The sequence below is a fragment of the Trichosurus vulpecula genome, chromosome 4 (assembly GCF_011100635.1).
Source record: "Trichosurus vulpecula isolate mTriVul1 chromosome 4, mTriVul1.pri, whole genome shotgun sequence".
In the NCBI taxonomy this organism is placed as follows: Eukaryota; Metazoa; Chordata; class Mammalia; order Diprotodontia; family Phalangeridae; genus Trichosurus; species Trichosurus vulpecula.
Window position 1 is genome coordinate 132,161,856 of NC_050576.1, and position 17,753 is coordinate 132,179,608.

Here is a 17,753-nt window from a genome sequence, read left to right on the forward strand (position 1 = left end):
GTGTTAACGTGCCTGTTTCCCTTTGCAACACCTCCAACAACTGCCTATTCCTCTTTTTGCCATCTCTGCCAATCTTTTACCTGCAAGGGGGAATCTCAACGTTGCTTTATTTTGCATTTCTCTAATTAATGACTTGGTGAGTTTTAAAAATATGGTGGTTGATGGCTTGGATTTCTTCCTTTGACAAATGACTGTTCATATCCTTTGAGTATTTTTATATTTGTCCTTGAGGTCCTACATGTCCTTTGTGTCTTATGTACTTTCTGTGGCAGGGGAAATAAACGCTTCCATAACTAATATCTATATTGAATGTTGAGTGCCTATATGGAGTTGGGGACCCTATTACTCACTTTTGGAGAAAACATAAAGAGGAGTCATAGTTAAGATTTATTAAGCAGATTTCCCAGGATGGGAACATGGGCCAAAGAGTGAGACGATGATCATTTGGGGTCAGCCCCCAAGATTGGACCAATGCCAGTGACAGCCTGTGGTCCTTGAGGGGCTGGGAACCACAGGTGACACTGAATTCCAAAGGCCAGCACTTTAAAGGGAAACCTGGAGTCTGCGAGTGAGGAGAAGGAATCCAGGGTGGAAGTGGGTAGCACAAGACAGAGACAAATGAAATGGAAACATCCAATGTGCTATCTAAAGTTTTTTTGCCCCTTGCCTTATGACCATATTCTTATTTATTAGTTGCTTTGGCAGAGAGGGCTTGGGAAAGAGGTGAGGAGATTCAATTTCATGTATAATCCTTTCTTTTTCTACAACGTATGTAGAAGTACTCATTTTGTTTGGGATTTGCTTAAATTCAGTATAAAATGTAATTTGTTTTAAAAAGGGGTGAGCATGAAGAATCTGGCAAGTTTGCTCCTTAGGGGTATGGCATAGTGGAAGGAACACCACACTGAAGAGTCAAGACTGGTCCTGGCTGTACTCTTTGCTGTGTGACTTTGAACCGGTGGATTAATCTTTCTGGGCCATGATTTCTTTGTGAAAAGGGCAGCGAGCTCTGAATAAGCTAATCACTTAGGTCTTGTCCAGCTCTTAAATTCCAAGTTCTATATAACCCCTATTAGTTTTAAATAACAATTTTAATATTTTATTTTCCCCCAATTACATGTAAAAACAATTTTTAACATTGCTTTCCTTTTAAGTTTTGAATTCTAAATTCTCTTTCCCTCCCCTCTTCCCTAAGATGATAAAGAAATCTACACAGGTTACACATGTACAATCATGTAAAACATATTTCCATATTAGTCATTTTTGTGGAAGAAAACTCAAAGCAAAAAACAAATGAAATGAAAGCAGGAAAGAAAGTGAAATATAGTAAGCTTTGGTCTGGTCTGTATTCAGATGCCATCAGTTCTTCCTCTGGAAACAGACAGCATTTTTCATCACGAGTCCTTTGAGACGTTCTTGAATCATTGTATTGATGAGAATAGCTAAGTCATCCACAGTTGTCCATGATACAATGTTGCTGTTATGTACAACATTCTCCTGGTTCTGCTCACTTCACTCTGTATTGATTCATGTAAGTCTTCTCAGGTTTTTCTGAAATCCGCCTGCTCAGTATTTCTTATAGCACAATAGTATTCCATCATAATCATATAACACAATTTGTTTAGCCATTCCCCAACTGATGGATGTCCCCTCAATTTCTAATTCTCTGCCACCGCAAAAAGGGCTGCTATAAATATTTTTGTACAAATAGGTACTTTTCCCTTTTATTTTTTTTATCTCTTTGGGATACAGGTCTAGCAGTGGTATTGCTGGATCAGCACAGTTTTATAGCTCTTTGGGCAAAGTTCCAAATTGCATTCCTGAATTGTTGCATCAGTTCACAACTCCACTAACAATGCATTAGTGTTCCAGTTTTCCCACATTCTCTCTAACATTTATTATTTTCCTTTTCTGTCATGTTAACTATCCGATAGGTGCGAGGTGGTACCTCAGTTGTCTCAATTTGCATTTCTCTAATCAAGAGTACAAATAATTTTTTAAAGTTTTGTGGAGAAGTCAGTAGAAAATACTAGCTTCAAAAAGGTTTGTATACAGATGTTATGTACAATTTATACAGTTCTTAATAATACAAACTAGGCTTGTCTCCATTACCAGAGACAGTCAAGGAACTTGTGTGGTTAAAAAAAGGGCTTTGGAGTCAGAAAATGTAAGTTTGAATTGGGGCTAGCTTTGTGGCCTTGGACGAGTCACTTCCATTCTTGGGCCTCAGTTCTCAAGTCAGAGAACTGGACTTGTCTTGAAGGTCCTTTCCACCTCTGAAATTCTATAATCCTAATACAAATCACCTACCCCAACACAACCTTACAATTTCTTTTACAAAACAGACACACCAGAGACACCCTTTCAATGGTTTCCATATACCTTTATTTAGAAAGTTATAGGTCATTGGTTGCTTTTCATACAGGCACTGCGTGCTGGTGTTTTATAACAATTCGGATTTTTATCTAATGCCCAGGCAGAGGGTGGAGGGAACAAGGAGAGACCTCTGTGGCATGAAGGCTCTTGGCCAAAAGGGAAGGCACCAACAATGGGAATGAACAACCCGCTTTTTTTTTTTGTGAAACCCATCAAGCAAGGGCCTGGTTTATATACATGTGGAGGCTAACCGTGTCTAGAGAAAGGCAATGCTAAATACAGCTAAAAAATAGGAAAAGAAAACCTGACAAATGCACAAAAGTACTTCCAGGCCCTTTCCAAAAAGCTGAGAAAGTAAGTTCAGAAAGAACAAAAAGCTTAAAAAAAGCCCAAACAAACTTACAGGTACTTAGTCTTAGTGTTTTGTGCAATTAAAAAAAAAACCAACACAAAATAAATATAATTTAAAAATTTCTTCCATGACACTAGAGGCAAATCCACCTAATGCGGCTAGGGATAAAACTTAGATAAAAGCTCAACAGTGCAGACAAATTAGTACTGAATCTCGCATAATTTAGAAAGGTAAAAAGACTTGTCTTATCTGCTATAGTCTTATTAAAGAAAAAAAATGACAAGGGAATTACATACATACATACATACAACTCAGCCATTTTTCCTGCTGTCCCTAAATGTCCAAGACCCAATGGAGACTCTAATTAGGCACTAAAGTCTGAGAGGAGAGGAAAAAAATATCTCTGGATTTCCCATTCTAGGGCTCCCTCGCCATGTGGGGGCCAGGATGAAAAAGCCAATGAACTGGACACAAAAAGGGGATGTGATGATAAAAAGGAAGAAGGGTGAAGTATGGATTTGTAACTTGGGAATACAGCATAAACTTCAGCAACTTCGATCAGGGAGAAAGGGGGACTGGGTGGAGAACCTGCCTGAACACTGAAAAATCTCAACTATGGGAGAATTAGAAAGAAAGGCAGTTTTGCTGTTTTCAAGGACCCAAACTAATGGCCGATGAGGCCTAGCCAAGGAGAGACCCCCAAGGGGGGTAGCTTTATGAAATGTCATTTTTTTTAGCACATAATCTACATATAATTGAGTTCTTGAAAGTTGTGCTCTTAAGTGGGTTAAAATCTCAACGTCTCTTTAGATCTTGTTTAAACTATCATTGCTGTTTGCCTTTATTCTCAAAGAAGACCATGACATAAGGAAGATGATGCCACCATATGCAAGTGAATTGGATTTAAGTGAGGAGGGTAGGCAAAGTCACCAGCCTCACTTTCTCTTCCAGAGCCATCTGGGTCCAGTAGCCAGGACGACTGGAGATGGCCCTCAGTTTAAACTATTAGTTTGCTGAGCAAAACCTTTTTCCCCCCTATACAATGTAAAAGTAAACTTCAGCCAGGCCCACATCTGAATTAATGAGAATTCTAGGTTAGCAAGGTGTGAATTCATGAGACTTTACTATAGTTATGTGGGAGGAACAAGTATTCATAATTATTTGCTGATTGACTGATGCAATTGGGAGACTGATTTCTTCCGGAGCCTCTCCTACTAACAATCTTGGCCAAGAATCCCCAATAAACATTCCTAAGAGACCCAGAGCTGTTCTTGGATCTCAGGATCCCTTGCACACTACAGCTGCTGACATGCATGTCATGGGGTTTCTCTTTGTTTGCTGGGGCAGGAAGGGAGGAGGGGGTGAATTAGCTTATTCAGGAGCTCACTTCTCTGTTCAACAAAATCCATACAAGTTTAAATTTTTTATAGCTCCCCTTGGACAGCTCCACATTGTCCCTCTTCTAGTCAGTCTATCAAACCACCTCTTGATAACTTCCTAGCTATGTAAAGATAAACATATACATGCCCATACATAAGATGTCACAGTCAGGCACATCCTTGTGTACTTCTCCTAAGGGATCCTGGTGGGTAGGGGAAGGTGATAAATCATCAAACAGCTCCCAGACCCAAGAATCTCTTAACCTGGACAATTCCATCCAGACACCCATTGTAGAGATTCTCTCTCTCTCTCTCTCATTCTCTCTCTCTCTCTCTCTCTCTCTCTCTCACACACACACACACACACACACACACACACACACACACACATCTAGCTAACTTGGGATCTTCTATTCCTGGTTGAAAAAGTCCTTGATGCCTCAAATTTTTCCTTTCTCTCTCTTTTTTGGGAAAAAAGTGATGATAATAATACAAAGATACAGTGCTTCCTCCATGCATGATACCATCCAGAAATTCTCTCAGGTACCGATTTCAGATCTCTAGAACCTAGGGTGCCTAGTGTGGTGACCTCCTGAATATGTGGTAGATGATGCTCACTGTAGCTGAAGAAAAGGAAAGGTTTGGAGTGGGAGGTCTGAAAGATAGAGGGCCGACAGGGAGAGGGGCTCAAGGCCCCCTTCTTTGTCAACCTCCAAGGAATTTTCTGAGAACCTCCTGACATTTTTCCATGGGCAGAAGAGTCCCCACATTTTCACCTCTCCCTTCTATGGTACTGTTTCCTCTTCAAGTACCCTGGCTAAGCAACTCCAACCCTCACATTTCAGCTTCATGAAGAATTAGCTTCGAGATGGGAGCGTAAAGGAAAAAAAAAAAAGGAAGGAAGTTTGGGAGGGAGGAAAATTGAATGCCTTGAAAGGTTATGTTCATTATCGATTGAAGAGTTGGCCTTATTTTCTTCTGGAAATATACTATTGAAGTGCTAAAGCTGAAGGGGAGTCTGTACTAAGTTTGGCACCAATATGGCGAGCCCCTCAAGTGGAAGGTGGCCAGGCTGCCTAAGGACAGAGGGGCAAATTGACCAAGGTTGGAAAGGCAGAGATCAGAAGTAGGATCTGGCCCTGGGGGAATGGTACTGAATTTCTAGCTTGAGATAGGGAGACCTAGTTCTCTACCCTTGTCCCCCTGCCCCAGAAAATTTGTCACCGAACCCAGAAATGCTATGGCTCCACTTCCCCAAAGATTGAATTTCAAATTGGAGGTGGGATTAATGGATCTGCTCTAAGTCTTACTGAAGCCCCAAGCCCGCTCATTCCAGATTCTTGCAAGCCTCTCTCATTGTAAAAATTCCGAAGGTCTCTCACACAAGATTCCCAGGGTGAGGGACAGACTGACTGCTCAGAAGGGAGAGCATTACCCAAAATGGCCACTAGATGGTAGCAAGTCTCCACAGACAAGCTTGATCCTTGCCAGTACGTTTACTCGGGAGCTCCCTCCACAGGGCCGCTGATGATCTGTCTAGTGCTGTCTGTGTGGGGCCAAGTTAGAGCATCCTCTCTCACAGGCCAGGTTTTACCTTTAGCAAGAATGAAAGAACACGTCGGTCTGGAGGAGGGTGGAAGACAAAATGTCGTATTTAAAAGCTCGTGTTAATTTGGCTGGGGGAATGGATCAGGAGGAGTCAAAAGATGCTTTGAGTACCCCTGGGCCAGTCACCATCTGCCCCCATCCCTTAAAAACCAAATGGATCCTTTTCTAGAAGTCAAACCTGAATCTGGGTTTTTTTTTGGTTCTATTTACAAGAAAACAAAACGAAAACAACTGCCCAAACCCTAACACAAACCCTTTAACTTGAGATAGCTTGGACATCTCTCTCTCTCTCTCTTTTTTTCCTTCTCTACCTCTAGAAAGTGTCTTATAGTGCAGTTTGCAAGTCAGTTCTAGGATCCAGATAGGGGAGAGAAGGAGGAAAGTAGGAGAAAAGACGAAGTACAAGGAGGAGGGGAAGGAATGGCTCTCAGGGGAGGGCCTCACTCTGAGACATTTCTGTTAGGATGTCAATGAGATTGTCCAGTCCTGAGAGGTAGCCATCTTCTCGGTTTCCTTCCTGCCAAGGGATGTTGTGCTGAAGGGTCTGTCCCTCCGGAAGGGGTGTGGTTTTTCCAAAGTCAATCATCCATACCTTGGCTTGCTCTTTTTTGTCATGGATGAAGAGGAGAGAGCTGCCAATGACCTGATGCAGGGAGAAAGAGAGACAGAAATAAAACCTCCACTTGTGGTCTGTTTTGTCCCCCCCGGGACTCTCCTTTGGATCAGAACCTCAAGGCCCACACTCTTGAGGCTCATGAATGGAACATTGAGACCTATCACCTTGTCTTCACAGTCTTATCTTCGCTGGTTTTAGTGAACTGCAAGGTTCAACATGAGTCAACATGTGCTATTGTCTCCTCCCTCTCCCCCAAAAAAGACAATGAGGCCTTTTAGACTGAAGGCCACACAGTTTTCAGAATGAAGGAAGCTATAGTTCCATGTTCTCTGCTTTACTCAGCTCACACTGTCAGGCCCTGTGCTCGCTTCTGAGTCACTGGCAAGCTGGAGCATGCTCAGATGAGGGGTAGCTAAGACGGTGAGAGGACTCCAAACCATGCCATGTGAGTGAAGATCAGGGGATGTTTAGCCCAGAGAGAACAGAAGACTCCGATGGGCATATGATGGCTGGCTTCCTAATTTCAAATATCTGATGGGACGCCATGTGGAAGAGAGATTAGGCTTGTTCTGCATCACCCCGGAGAGCAAAACTGGGGCAATGGGTTGGAAGTGTGTTGGCTGGAGGGAGGGAGGCCTTATTAAGAACTAAGAGTTAGCTAAAAATGAAAAGGACTTTCTCATGAAACTTAGTGAAGTAGTGAATTTCCCCTTCACTAGACTTCACTCACAGATCCTGAATGACTACCTGCGTGTGATATCACTGAGACAACGGCTACAGGGGGCAGGGGCTTGGACACCTCACCTCTAAAGTCCCTTTCAATAAGTCCACAAAGGCACTGTGCTCTGGGACGTGGGTTAAACTGTCTATATAAGGAATGAAGGGAGGGAGGAGATCCCTGGATTATCTTTCTTGTGAACTACTGCCACGTCAGTGAAACTTTTCAGTGAACTGACTTTCTTAAAAATCTCAGATATTAATTCCATCTTCTCCCTGTGCTCACCCCACCTAACCATGCAATACTCTTACTCAGAGGGGCCACAGGAAAAGCCCACAAAAGATCCCAAGTTCTTTACCAATCAATGGGTTTTTTTTAAAAAAGCAATTGTTTTAAAAGTATATATGACACATCAATAAACTCTGTTGGTTTCCTATTATCCCTGGAATTAAATGCAAGTCCTTCACAATCTGTCTACAATCTACCTTTCTAGTCCTATTATTCATTATTCCCCTTTATACATTCTACAATCCAGCCAGACTGGCCTTCTTAATAATCCACACACAATACTCCATGCCTTTGCAAGGTTATCCCTCACATCTGGAACGTTCCTCCCTCTCTTCATCCCCATCTCTTAGAATCCCCAGTTGGCTTCAAAGCTCAGCTCAAACGCTACCTCCTGAGACCTTTCCTGATCTCCTCAGGCACAAATGTCTCCCTCTCCAAATTATTTCATTTTATTATTGTATTATATTTTATATGGATAATAATATGTAATAATTTGTATACTGTTTTACATGCAGTACAATATATAATACATATTATTATGAATTTATTGCATATATATTGTACATGCTTATTTGTTTTGTAATTTAATGTGGACATGCTGCATCCCCCTATAGAACGTAAGCTTCATGAGGGGAGTTTCAGAAGTAGCTTCTCATCTTTGCTTTCCCGAACACCAACACTGTTCTTTTTTTTACATTTTTTTTTTGGTAGAGGGGAAGGCAGGACAATTTGGGGTTAAGTGACTTGCCCAAGGTCACACAGCTAGTACATGTGTCAAGTGTCTGAGGCTGGATTTGAACTCAGGTCCTCCTGACTCCAGCGCCGGTGCTCTACTCACTGCACCACCTAGCCTTCTCCTCTGGAAGAGGAAGTCAGGCATTAGAAGAATATCAGTTGTCTAGGGAGGAAGGTATGGACCTAGAGAGGCCTAGAGAAAGAGGGGATCACCCCTTGGTAAAGTACAGAGACGGTGTGAGTAGTGGACAGAGAGCAGGCCTCAAAGCCAGAAACATCAGATGCCATTCTAGGAGGGAGGCCAGATCACCGAGGGCCAGACAAGGTAATGGGAGAGCCCACTTGGTTAGCTCCCTACCCGCCACTCACTAACTGTATCCCCCAGGGTGGGGCTCTGGGATATAAGTACAACCAGATGGGTTTCACTATGACAAGGCAGGGGCAGAACTGGAACTTAGAAGGGGATATGATGTGGGGTGGGGCTTGGATGAATAGTATCTCACAGGATTTGAGGTCCGGTGCTTTGTGGTACGTAAAGGGGAAAAAAAACCTGGGAATACACTATTGTTGGGGAGGAGAATGGTGATTATTTGGGGTTTAAAAATAAGTGTAGCCTTGCTGCACAAGTAACTCCAGGTTTGAGTCAGGTGGGAGGAAGGCAGGAGAAGTGGGAAAAGGGGTACCTTTTACACACACATGCACACACACATGCACAGTCTCCAAGCTACAGACAAGCTAAGTGTGCATGCTGCAAAAGCTCTTGAACTCCCAAAGGCCTGGATAATTTTAAAGAAAGAATTAAAAAGGCATTTCCCTCCCTCACCATCTCCTCCTATTTCTCCCCCACTGGGGAGAAATGCACAATGGCATTTATCCACACTTGCCAGGCCCAGGATGGCTGTGGCGGGTTAGGTTGCATTCCCTCCTCCACCCCTACCCCCACATACACACTTTGCTTTATTTTTGGCACCTGCCCCCCCTTGTGTCAGCAGGGCTGCATTCCCCTAGGGCTGTGTTTGGGAGACTGTGCAGTTATTTACAACGGCGGGCAGCCCCCACCCCTACCCCCCTACTGAGAGATCCCAAGAGGGAGGGCGAGGCTGGAGGCTTCCCCAAGGCTCAGACACTGAGGCAAAACTGAGGGAAATGGAGGGGGTTCTTTTTTTTCCTTCCCTTTCCCCTGCTCTGGTCCCACCAACTCTGTCCTCCTCACCCCATGCCCCTTACCCCAATTCTGTCCCCGAGCAAGCTGTTGAGAGGTGCAGGCATGCATTTAAAACAAAAGGCCAGCTTTCCTAAGCCCCTGGGTTGGACCAGGGCACATTCCTGAGGCCCTCTGGAGTGTGGAACCTGGAAGGAGCTGCCTGAAACGCTTTTCCCTAACAGTAGACCCAGGCAGGGAAATCCATCCCCCCAAGGTCAGGGAGGAAGGGGAGGAAAAGGGAGTTGGAAATGCTCTGGACCCCATTCATAAAGAGACTTTCAAGCTTGGTAGAAGGGCAAGCCTTAAAAGAACACCTGGATATGAATCCTGACTTTGAGACTTACCAGGTGGGTGATGGGGGAGCATGGTACAATGGAAAACCCACTGGATTATAAGTGAGAGGACCGGAGTTCAAATCCTGACCGCTACTTGAGCGCTCTCTCTCTCTCTCTCTCTCCCCCTCCCTCCCGCTCTCCCTCTCTCTCTCTCTCTCTCTCTCTCTCTCTCTCTCTCTCTCTCTCTCTCTCTCTCGTCTCTGGGCCTCAGCTTTCCTTACCTGCTTAGGGAATACTCCGGTCTCATTATTGCAGAGCCAAGCTGCTTCTCACGTCTGACTCCCTACCCAGGGTAGGGAGATCATATTCCAACCACCACCACACCTCTCCCTCCCATAGGTCAGTATCAACTCCCCATAACTTGCCAACCGAAGCCCACATGACCCAGAATTCCCTCAGTCCTATGCCTAGACTGTCCTGTCCCTCCAAAGAGCTGGCTCTGGGTTTAGTTTCCCTAATTAGCACCAAATTATAATGATTATTATAACAATGGGGCAGACAGGTGGTGCTGTGGATAGCCGGAGTCAGAGAAATCTGAGTTCAAATCCAGCCTCAGATAATGACTAGCTGTGTGATCCTGGGCAAATCACTTAACTTCCATTTGCCTCAGTTTCCTCATCTGTAAAGTGGAGATAAAAATAAAAGCTACCTCCCAGGATTGTCGTGGGCATCAAATGAGACAATTATAAAGGGCTCACTCAGCACAGTGCCTGGCACATAGTAGGCAGCATATAAATGTTAGCTATCATTATTAGCTATGAATAATGATAATTATTAGAATAATGATAATAATCCTGAGAAGTAATGTGGGATACTGGACAGAAAGCCAGTTTCAGAGTAAGGAAGAAGACCTCAGTTCGAATGCTACCGTTGATATGTACTGGCTATATGGCCCCATGTAGGTCACTACGCTCTCAGTAATTCTCTAAGACTTTAAGTGGCCACAAAAGGGCTGACCTTCATTGGTAGAAGGCATTTCCTCATTTGGGAGTTCCCTATACCAGTGAAATCCTGGCTCTAATCCATATCTTATAAACCAGGGAGGAAACCAAAGGTAAGTGACTTGTCCAAGATCACCTACCTCGTGAGTTTCAGAGCCAGGACTCAAACCCAGGTTTTATCTCTGACCAAGGCAATGAACAGAACTGTTCTTCCAGAGATAGTCAAATTAGAGGCCATCTAATCTAGCCCCCTCATTTCACCACTGAGGCCCAGTGACTTGCCTAAGGTTTATATCCACTATTTTCATAGGAACATGGATTCAGAGCCAGAAGGAACCTTAGAACCCTCCCACTACACCCTATGGCTGTAGGACAGAACCCCATAGGGGACGTCTTTCAAGCATCTTCCCAGCTTTTCCAGGGCCGTTGGAATGGAGCAGGGACAGTCCTCTCAAGCTGGAGAAGCCTCTGCCTCCTTCCCCGTGGGATGCAGTCCCCTTCCTGAGAAAGAGGAGAGCCAATAGGCAGCCTCACTTTGGGACATGTAGAAGGTTTTTTGTTTAAACAAAAATGCCTTTGTTTCAGCAGAAAAATAACATATGCTGAGGGGAAGAAGGGGAAAACTGCCATAGCAAGCCCCAGGTTGGCACAAGGCAGTAGGGGCTTGAGTCTGAAGAACTAATGGAAAGGGCAGGGAGGGCTTCTGGAGCCCCTTCACTGTACAGAGCCACTTGTTCCAGGAGATAATTCCAGACTGGGCTAAGCTGGGGGTATGGCCAGCGTCTGCATTTTTTGGCCTAGTTGGGAAATTCTGCCAAAAGACATTGCCAGCAGACTGAGCTGGGAATTTTTAGGTTCTGTGAATCTCTACTCTCCCCTATCTTCCCCTTCTCCCTCTCCCCTGTGCCCCCACCCTCAGGGGCCTGGCTGCCTAGCTTGTGAATGGATTTGAGGAATGAGGTGGGATAGAGGAGCAGCCAGTGTTGCCCTGTAGGCCTTTTTTGAGGGGAAGGGGGAGGGTGGCACAGAACAAATATCTGTTTTCTAGGAGGTGTGATCTGGAAAGGCAAGGGACAGGGAGAGCTTTAGCCAGGCAGAATGAATGGCGACCTTTGAGCATCTTATCAGACGTTCTGGCTGTGGGTGACAGTGAAAGAAAACAAAAGCATTCCTGCCTGCTGGGCCCTTCTGGAGGTGGTGATGATCTGGGAAACTCTGAATGGCCCCAGTGAAGCAGGGACCCTGAGAGAAGAGAGGGGCATTCTATGGGCCCGGCCTGACCCCTGGGCTGCTGAGATTGGAGTTCTCTATCACACAACTCCAAGCCCATGGGGTGGTAGAAAGATCAGGACACTTATTAAGTGCCTACTATGTGCCAGACACTGTGCTACAAAAAGAGGCAAAAAGGAACAGATAAGGAGACCCAGGCAGGTGAGGTGACCTGCCACAGGTAGCAAGTAGCAGAGTTAGGATCTGAACCCAGGTCTTCTCATCCACAATTCAGTGGGTTTTCCATTGTAACATGCTGCCTCATCTTCAGCCCATCAAGCCAAATGCACAGCCTGGAGGAAATGGCAGTGATGTGGCTAAAGAGGAATAAAGGTGAGGTCAGAGATTCAAAATCTCAGGGCCTCAGAACAAAACTGGCAGGATTCAGTCTCTTCTGCAGTTCTACAGCACTGACCCACCACTCCCACCCAGTTCAGCTAACTAACATAAGGTACAAAGCCCTTGCTCTCTGAAGCAGGGTAGGCTGTCTACATTCCCCAGGGTGAGCTTGTGGGGCAAGGAGGGAACATCCAGGGTCCCTTGGCATCTTGGACTTCACTACTTTGAGACTTGCCTGTGTTCTCAGATAAATGTCTCTTCTTCAGTTTTCCTGGACTCCTTGACTTCTTGGGGGCTTTTCAGGGTATCTCTAGTCATTCTGGCCTCTAGTTTTTAAGAGGGCTGGAAAGCCCCTTCCCTGAGAACATGTCTGCACTGGCATGGGTTTCTAGAGGAAGTTACCTACCTTTCTTTTCTTTCTTTTTAAAAATTTTTTGGGGCTAAGTGACTTGCCCAGGGTCACACAGATAGTAAGTATACGAAGCCAGATTTGAACTCAGGTCCTCCTAACTCCAGGGCCAGTACTATCCACTCTGCCACTGAGCTGCCCCTCCTACCTTTCTATAAGCTCTCTAGAACCCTATCTAATAATCCTGGGGATCCCTCGTGATTTGAACTGTTCAGGAAATATCTTAACTTAAGCCCCAAAGGGAAGGGGCCTAGGTTATGTGAAACTAATGCTTTATCCGTATATTCTTAAACACAGAAAGCTAGAAATTGGGAGGGGGAGAGGAAGAACAGGAGAAAAGATTTAATTTCTCAAACACTAGTTAGTACCCAGGGCCTGACAGCTTGGCATCACATGGTCCCTGGCCTGAACATAGCAAGATGGTCCCAGTATTTGAGGGTTCAGTTATGGCTATATTCATCCTTTTAAAAAAAAACAGTTCATAAGAAGAACAAACCAATTTATTTACCTAAGAAGTATTGGTAGTTTAAGCCTTTCTCACAAAAGACTGAAAAGGCAGTTGTAAGGGCAAGCAAAGTGGGACTTCTTACTGTTTTTTTTCTTTTGGAGTGCTTCTCTTTGCACTAAGGCAATCAAGTACCTTTGACTGACTCTTGCCTTTGTTTGTAGGAAGGCCCACACCCTTTTGCTAATTAGATCAGGAGAGATATGAAGCCCTCAAGAGGTGTGAAGCCCTCAGGCCCTAAGAAGTGTGTATATACCCAGAGGATAGCCATTGAACTCAGAAGAGAACGCTCAGAATTGCTGGAGGAGAGGTTTTGCTTTGGGGCTCATTCACTGGAAGAGTGTTGTGTGATTTGACTAGATGAGACTGCGGGTAGCTGTTGGGAGCCTCCTGGCTTTGAAAACCCAGATGTTGGTGTTTCTCTCTCTCTCTGGTAATTGTGTATGTATTGCTACGGTCAGACAGATAGAAGCCTGTCTGTTGATTTGTGTTATTTTGCTCTGTTTATAATTTGTGCTTGTAAGTTCTGTTTGTATTTGCTCTGAAGTTCAGGGTGCTGACTTTTTCCCCTGAACTAAGCGAATGATATATGTACGTTGAATTAAAGTGAGGTTGTTAATCCTTTAAAGTTGCTTTCCTTAGAAAAGCAGATCAAAGAACCTGCACTGGCAGCCCTCCTGTGTGCTGGTGTTATTGGCCTTGCACAGCCACAGTACTGGCAAGTAGCCTTGTTGTTACAGCAGTCTCCCTACCTCATGGCACTTGAAAAATGGTGAGATTTCCAAGGTGGCACGGATATCCTTCAGCCGGTCCCGGTAACAAATCTGGAAGTAGAAAGACACACAAGTTGTTAGCTGCCTCCGGAGAGTTTTAAGAACAATGGAATTCATTAGAGTCACATCATTTCCAAGCAGAAAAGTGACTTTCATTTAAGCCCAGGGGTTCTTAGTCTGGAAAAGAATCCTCTTTGGGTGGATTTCAGGGGGTATATGAAATTGGATGGGGAAAGCAAAAAACTGCCCCTTCACTTTAATAAAGCTGGTTTTCCTTGTAATCTTATTTTATCTTACTCATTTAAAAACATTAATTTGAAGAGAGGTTTCACCAGACTGCCACAGGCATATAGGCTGTAGTTCCTAAAAAGGTTCCAAATCCCTGATCTAGTCTACACAGGTCATTTTACAGTTGGGGAAACTGAGAATCAGAGTTGTTAAATGACTTGCCTGTGGTCCTGTAGCTACTGAGTGACAGAAACTGTGGGCCTTTGGGACTCCCCAGTGCAGGACTTTTCCTCCACTTTACCCCCACTAAGTCATTGGCTGGGAACAGGAGGAGGCTAATGCTGCTCCCACTATGTATGCCACACTTTACTTTCTACCGCCTATTAATTCATGACGTTATAGGCTGCATTCATTCTGGAATGTTTGCAGGTTCCATCCAGTTAAATCTTAAAAACCTCACTGCTATGGTGTATTCCTGAAGACAAAGCTCAATGTTCCTGATTTTCAAAGGGGCAGGCAAAGATGAGTGATGACAGGCATGAAGAAGATCACAATCTGCACGCCTGCCACCAGCATTTGGCTTCTCGGTACCAGGAGTGAGGTGGGGCAGGCTCCTGATGACTCCACATAATCCCTAGCCACCCCCTTTGCCCCCTGCTGCCCCAGTCCCCCCAGGAAAACACTGGTCAAGCTTGTTAGTCTAATGAACTCAGGACAACAGGTTCGTTGTGGGATATTGTCATTCACTCGGGCAAAGTTACTTGATGCCCATCTGTACACAGTGACGCAACTTGGCAGGGGACCTGGACCGGAGGCTCTGGGGAGTTTACAGAACCAAGAATAAACCCCATTGAGTCACGGTCGGGGGGCGAATGCACCTGGCTCCCTGATCTAGCATCGCTAAAGAGCAGAACCTTTTCTCCCCGGACAACTCAAGGGTTGTCAGAAAAGGCCTCTATGACGATGCAGGTCAGTCAAGAGTTAAAGCAGATTCTGCTGCCTGCCCTGGTAACAGCTGGCAGTGCCACAGTGTGGCAAGGGCTTAGGTGAATCAGGCCTTGGGAGTAAAAAGAGGACAGGGAGATCCCCACTAGACGCCAGTGGCAGAGCTTCATTGGCACGTGGAACAAGAGCTGAAAAGCACTTCAGACGCCTATGGTCCAACCACCTGGTCTCACGGGTAAGAAGACAGACATCGGGAGTCACGTTCAAGGTAACGCAGGGAGTAATTAAATGTGAAGCCCTCTGACTTCAGAGGACGCAAGGCATTCCAGTGGACAGAGTGCTAGACTCGAGAGCCAGGAGTGGTAATAACAGCTGACATTGACAGGATACTTTTAAGAGTTTTCAAGCACTTTATACGCATCATTTCATGCGATCCTCACAACACCTCTGCCAGGTAGGTGTTATTACTAGACCCATTTTACAGCTGAGGTGACTGAGGCCAAGAGCAATGGACTGACTTGCCCACATTTATCCATCCGGTAAGGGGCCGAGGCAGGTTCTGAACCTGGGTCTTCTTGAATGTGAGTCCAGCGTGCTGTCCATCACCGCCCAGTTGCCTCGGATCCTTACTGGATGGTGGCCAGGGGCAAGTTTCCTCCATCTCAATAGTTTCCTCACCTGTAAAATGGGGTAATACAGCACCTCCCTCACAAGGTTGTTGGGCTGATCAAATTAGCTTGTACATAAATACATACATATATAACGATACATATAATATATACATGATACGTATGTGTGTATATAGATGTGTGTATGTATAAAAGGTGACATTTATACGGCATTTTAAAGTTTTCTGAGCAATATGTGTGTATACTCACGTGATAAAAGATATATTAACATATACACACATATTATACATATACACACATGTTTATATACATGTATCATAAAAGATGACATTAATAGGACATTTTAAAGTTTTTCTGAGCAATATGTGTATATACACACGTGTACGTATACTCATATGACAAAAGAGATCTATTAATATATACACATATATTACACAAAGATCGTAAAAGGTGACAACACAACACTTTAAAGTTTTTCTGCACAATATGTATGTATACACATGTGTATGTATACTCATATGATAAAAGATATATTAATATATACACATACATCATACATATACACATGTGTTTATAGTGACATTAATACGACATTTTAGTTTTTCTGAGCAATATGTATGTGTATGTGTATATATATATATACACATATATATATATATATATACATATATATATATATATACATACATACATACACACCTATGCACATACATATATACTCACATGTATTGTGCAGCAGTGCCTGACTCTTCATGGCCCCATGGAGTCCATGGGGTTTTCTTGGCAAAAATACTAGGGAGTTTGGCTTTTCCTTTTCCAGTGAGTTGCCATTTTACAGATGAGGAACTGAGGCAAATAGGGGTTCAGTGACTTGCCAGAGTCACAAAGCTAATGCCTGTGGCTGAATTTGAACTTGGATCGTCCTGACTCCAGGCTCAGTGCTCTACCACCTAGCTGCCTCCTAACTAGGAGGACCCAGCAAACACTAACCCAGCTTTGGAATGAAGGGTTCTAAATCTATTAGGCCATGAATTCTTACCACTCTCCAGGGCCTCAGTTTCTTCATTTGCAACACAAAGAGGGTTAGGCTAGATGATTTCTAAGGCATTTCTAGGGCTAAAATCTATGTTCTAATATAATTAGAACCTCAATGCACTTCAGGGAGAAAAGCAAAATAAGGGTGATGGATTATACAAGCACAATAGTATTTGCCTACTTCCAGGACTCTTGTTTCATTTTCCAAGCATGACATGTCAAGACTTTGTGCTGAACAGAGACTCCTGCTAATGTTTCAGGCACTCTGTTAGGCATGGAGGCTACAAAGAAAAAAAAAATTGATACAGTTCTTGCCCTCAAGGAGCTTACAGGAAGAGAAGCACTCTTCTCTAGATTCCATTCTTCTGATCACATGCTACTCACCAGGATGTTACGGTTTCCCTTGGTGAATTCTCTGAAAGCTTCAGTAACTTGCTCCTTTGTTTTGGTCTTCTTGAAATCTCGGTTCACAGAGCCATCTTCTTTCTGAAAAAAGAAAGCAATACCCCCTCCCCATTAAGGGATGAAGTCACTGGTACATACGATAGCAAATGGCTTCTGCTTTTGTGCTGGAACTCTGATAGGAAAGTTGGTCCCTGGACGGACTGGGGTGCCTGCTGTAAGGGAATAAGTGCCTTAACTCGGTGGCACGGGAAATCCAGAGGTGACACTCATTCTCTCTCCCTGAGCCTTCCTCCGGCTCTTACACAGAGACACAATAAAGTTAAACTTGGCTTTCTTTGGGAATTTGAGACCTTTCCTTTCAGATTCTCCTGAAAAACAATGCCACAGTATAATCCTTTCCATAACCAACTCAGTCCACCACCAAACAGCCAACCCAAGAGGATCAGTTTGCACATAAGTCACAGGCTTCCCTGCTCTTCTAGTCTCTTGTGAAGGAGACCTCATTGGACTTTTACTCTTTACATGGGAAGAGTTAATAAGGGCCGCTTCATGAATAGTTTCTCATCTTAGCTCTCCTCACCACCTAGTGAATTATTGCAGACCATCTGCTCTTAGCCATGTTACTTCTGGAAGAGGAAGACAGGCATCGGAAGAACATCAATAG

At 44.2% G+C, this 17,753-nt stretch overlaps 1 protein-coding gene across 2 annotated transcripts in view; it reads right to left on the bottom strand.

The window, feature by feature from the left end:
- Nucleotides 1–2,362: 2,362 nt before the first annotated feature.
- ITPKB (inositol-trisphosphate 3-kinase B) overlaps nt 2,363–17,753 on the bottom strand; it is a 163,940-nt gene continuing 148,549 nt past the window's right edge. The window contains exons 6-9 of one of the 2 annotated variants that reach the window (XM_036756127.1): nt 17,069–17,170; nt 13,827–13,898; nt 6,160–6,358; nt 3,658–5,701 (exon numbers count right to left, since the gene is read on the bottom strand). In XM_036756127.1, coding sequence (XP_036612022.1) covers nt 5,604–5,701; nt 6,160–6,358; nt 13,827–13,898; nt 17,069–17,170 — 471 coding nt within the window. In that variant the 3' untranslated portion in view covers nt 3,658–5,603. Of the gene's footprint in view, nt 6,359–13,826; nt 13,899–17,068; nt 17,171–17,753 lie in introns of both variants that reach the window. The other variant, XM_036756128.1, reaches the window with a different exon arrangement.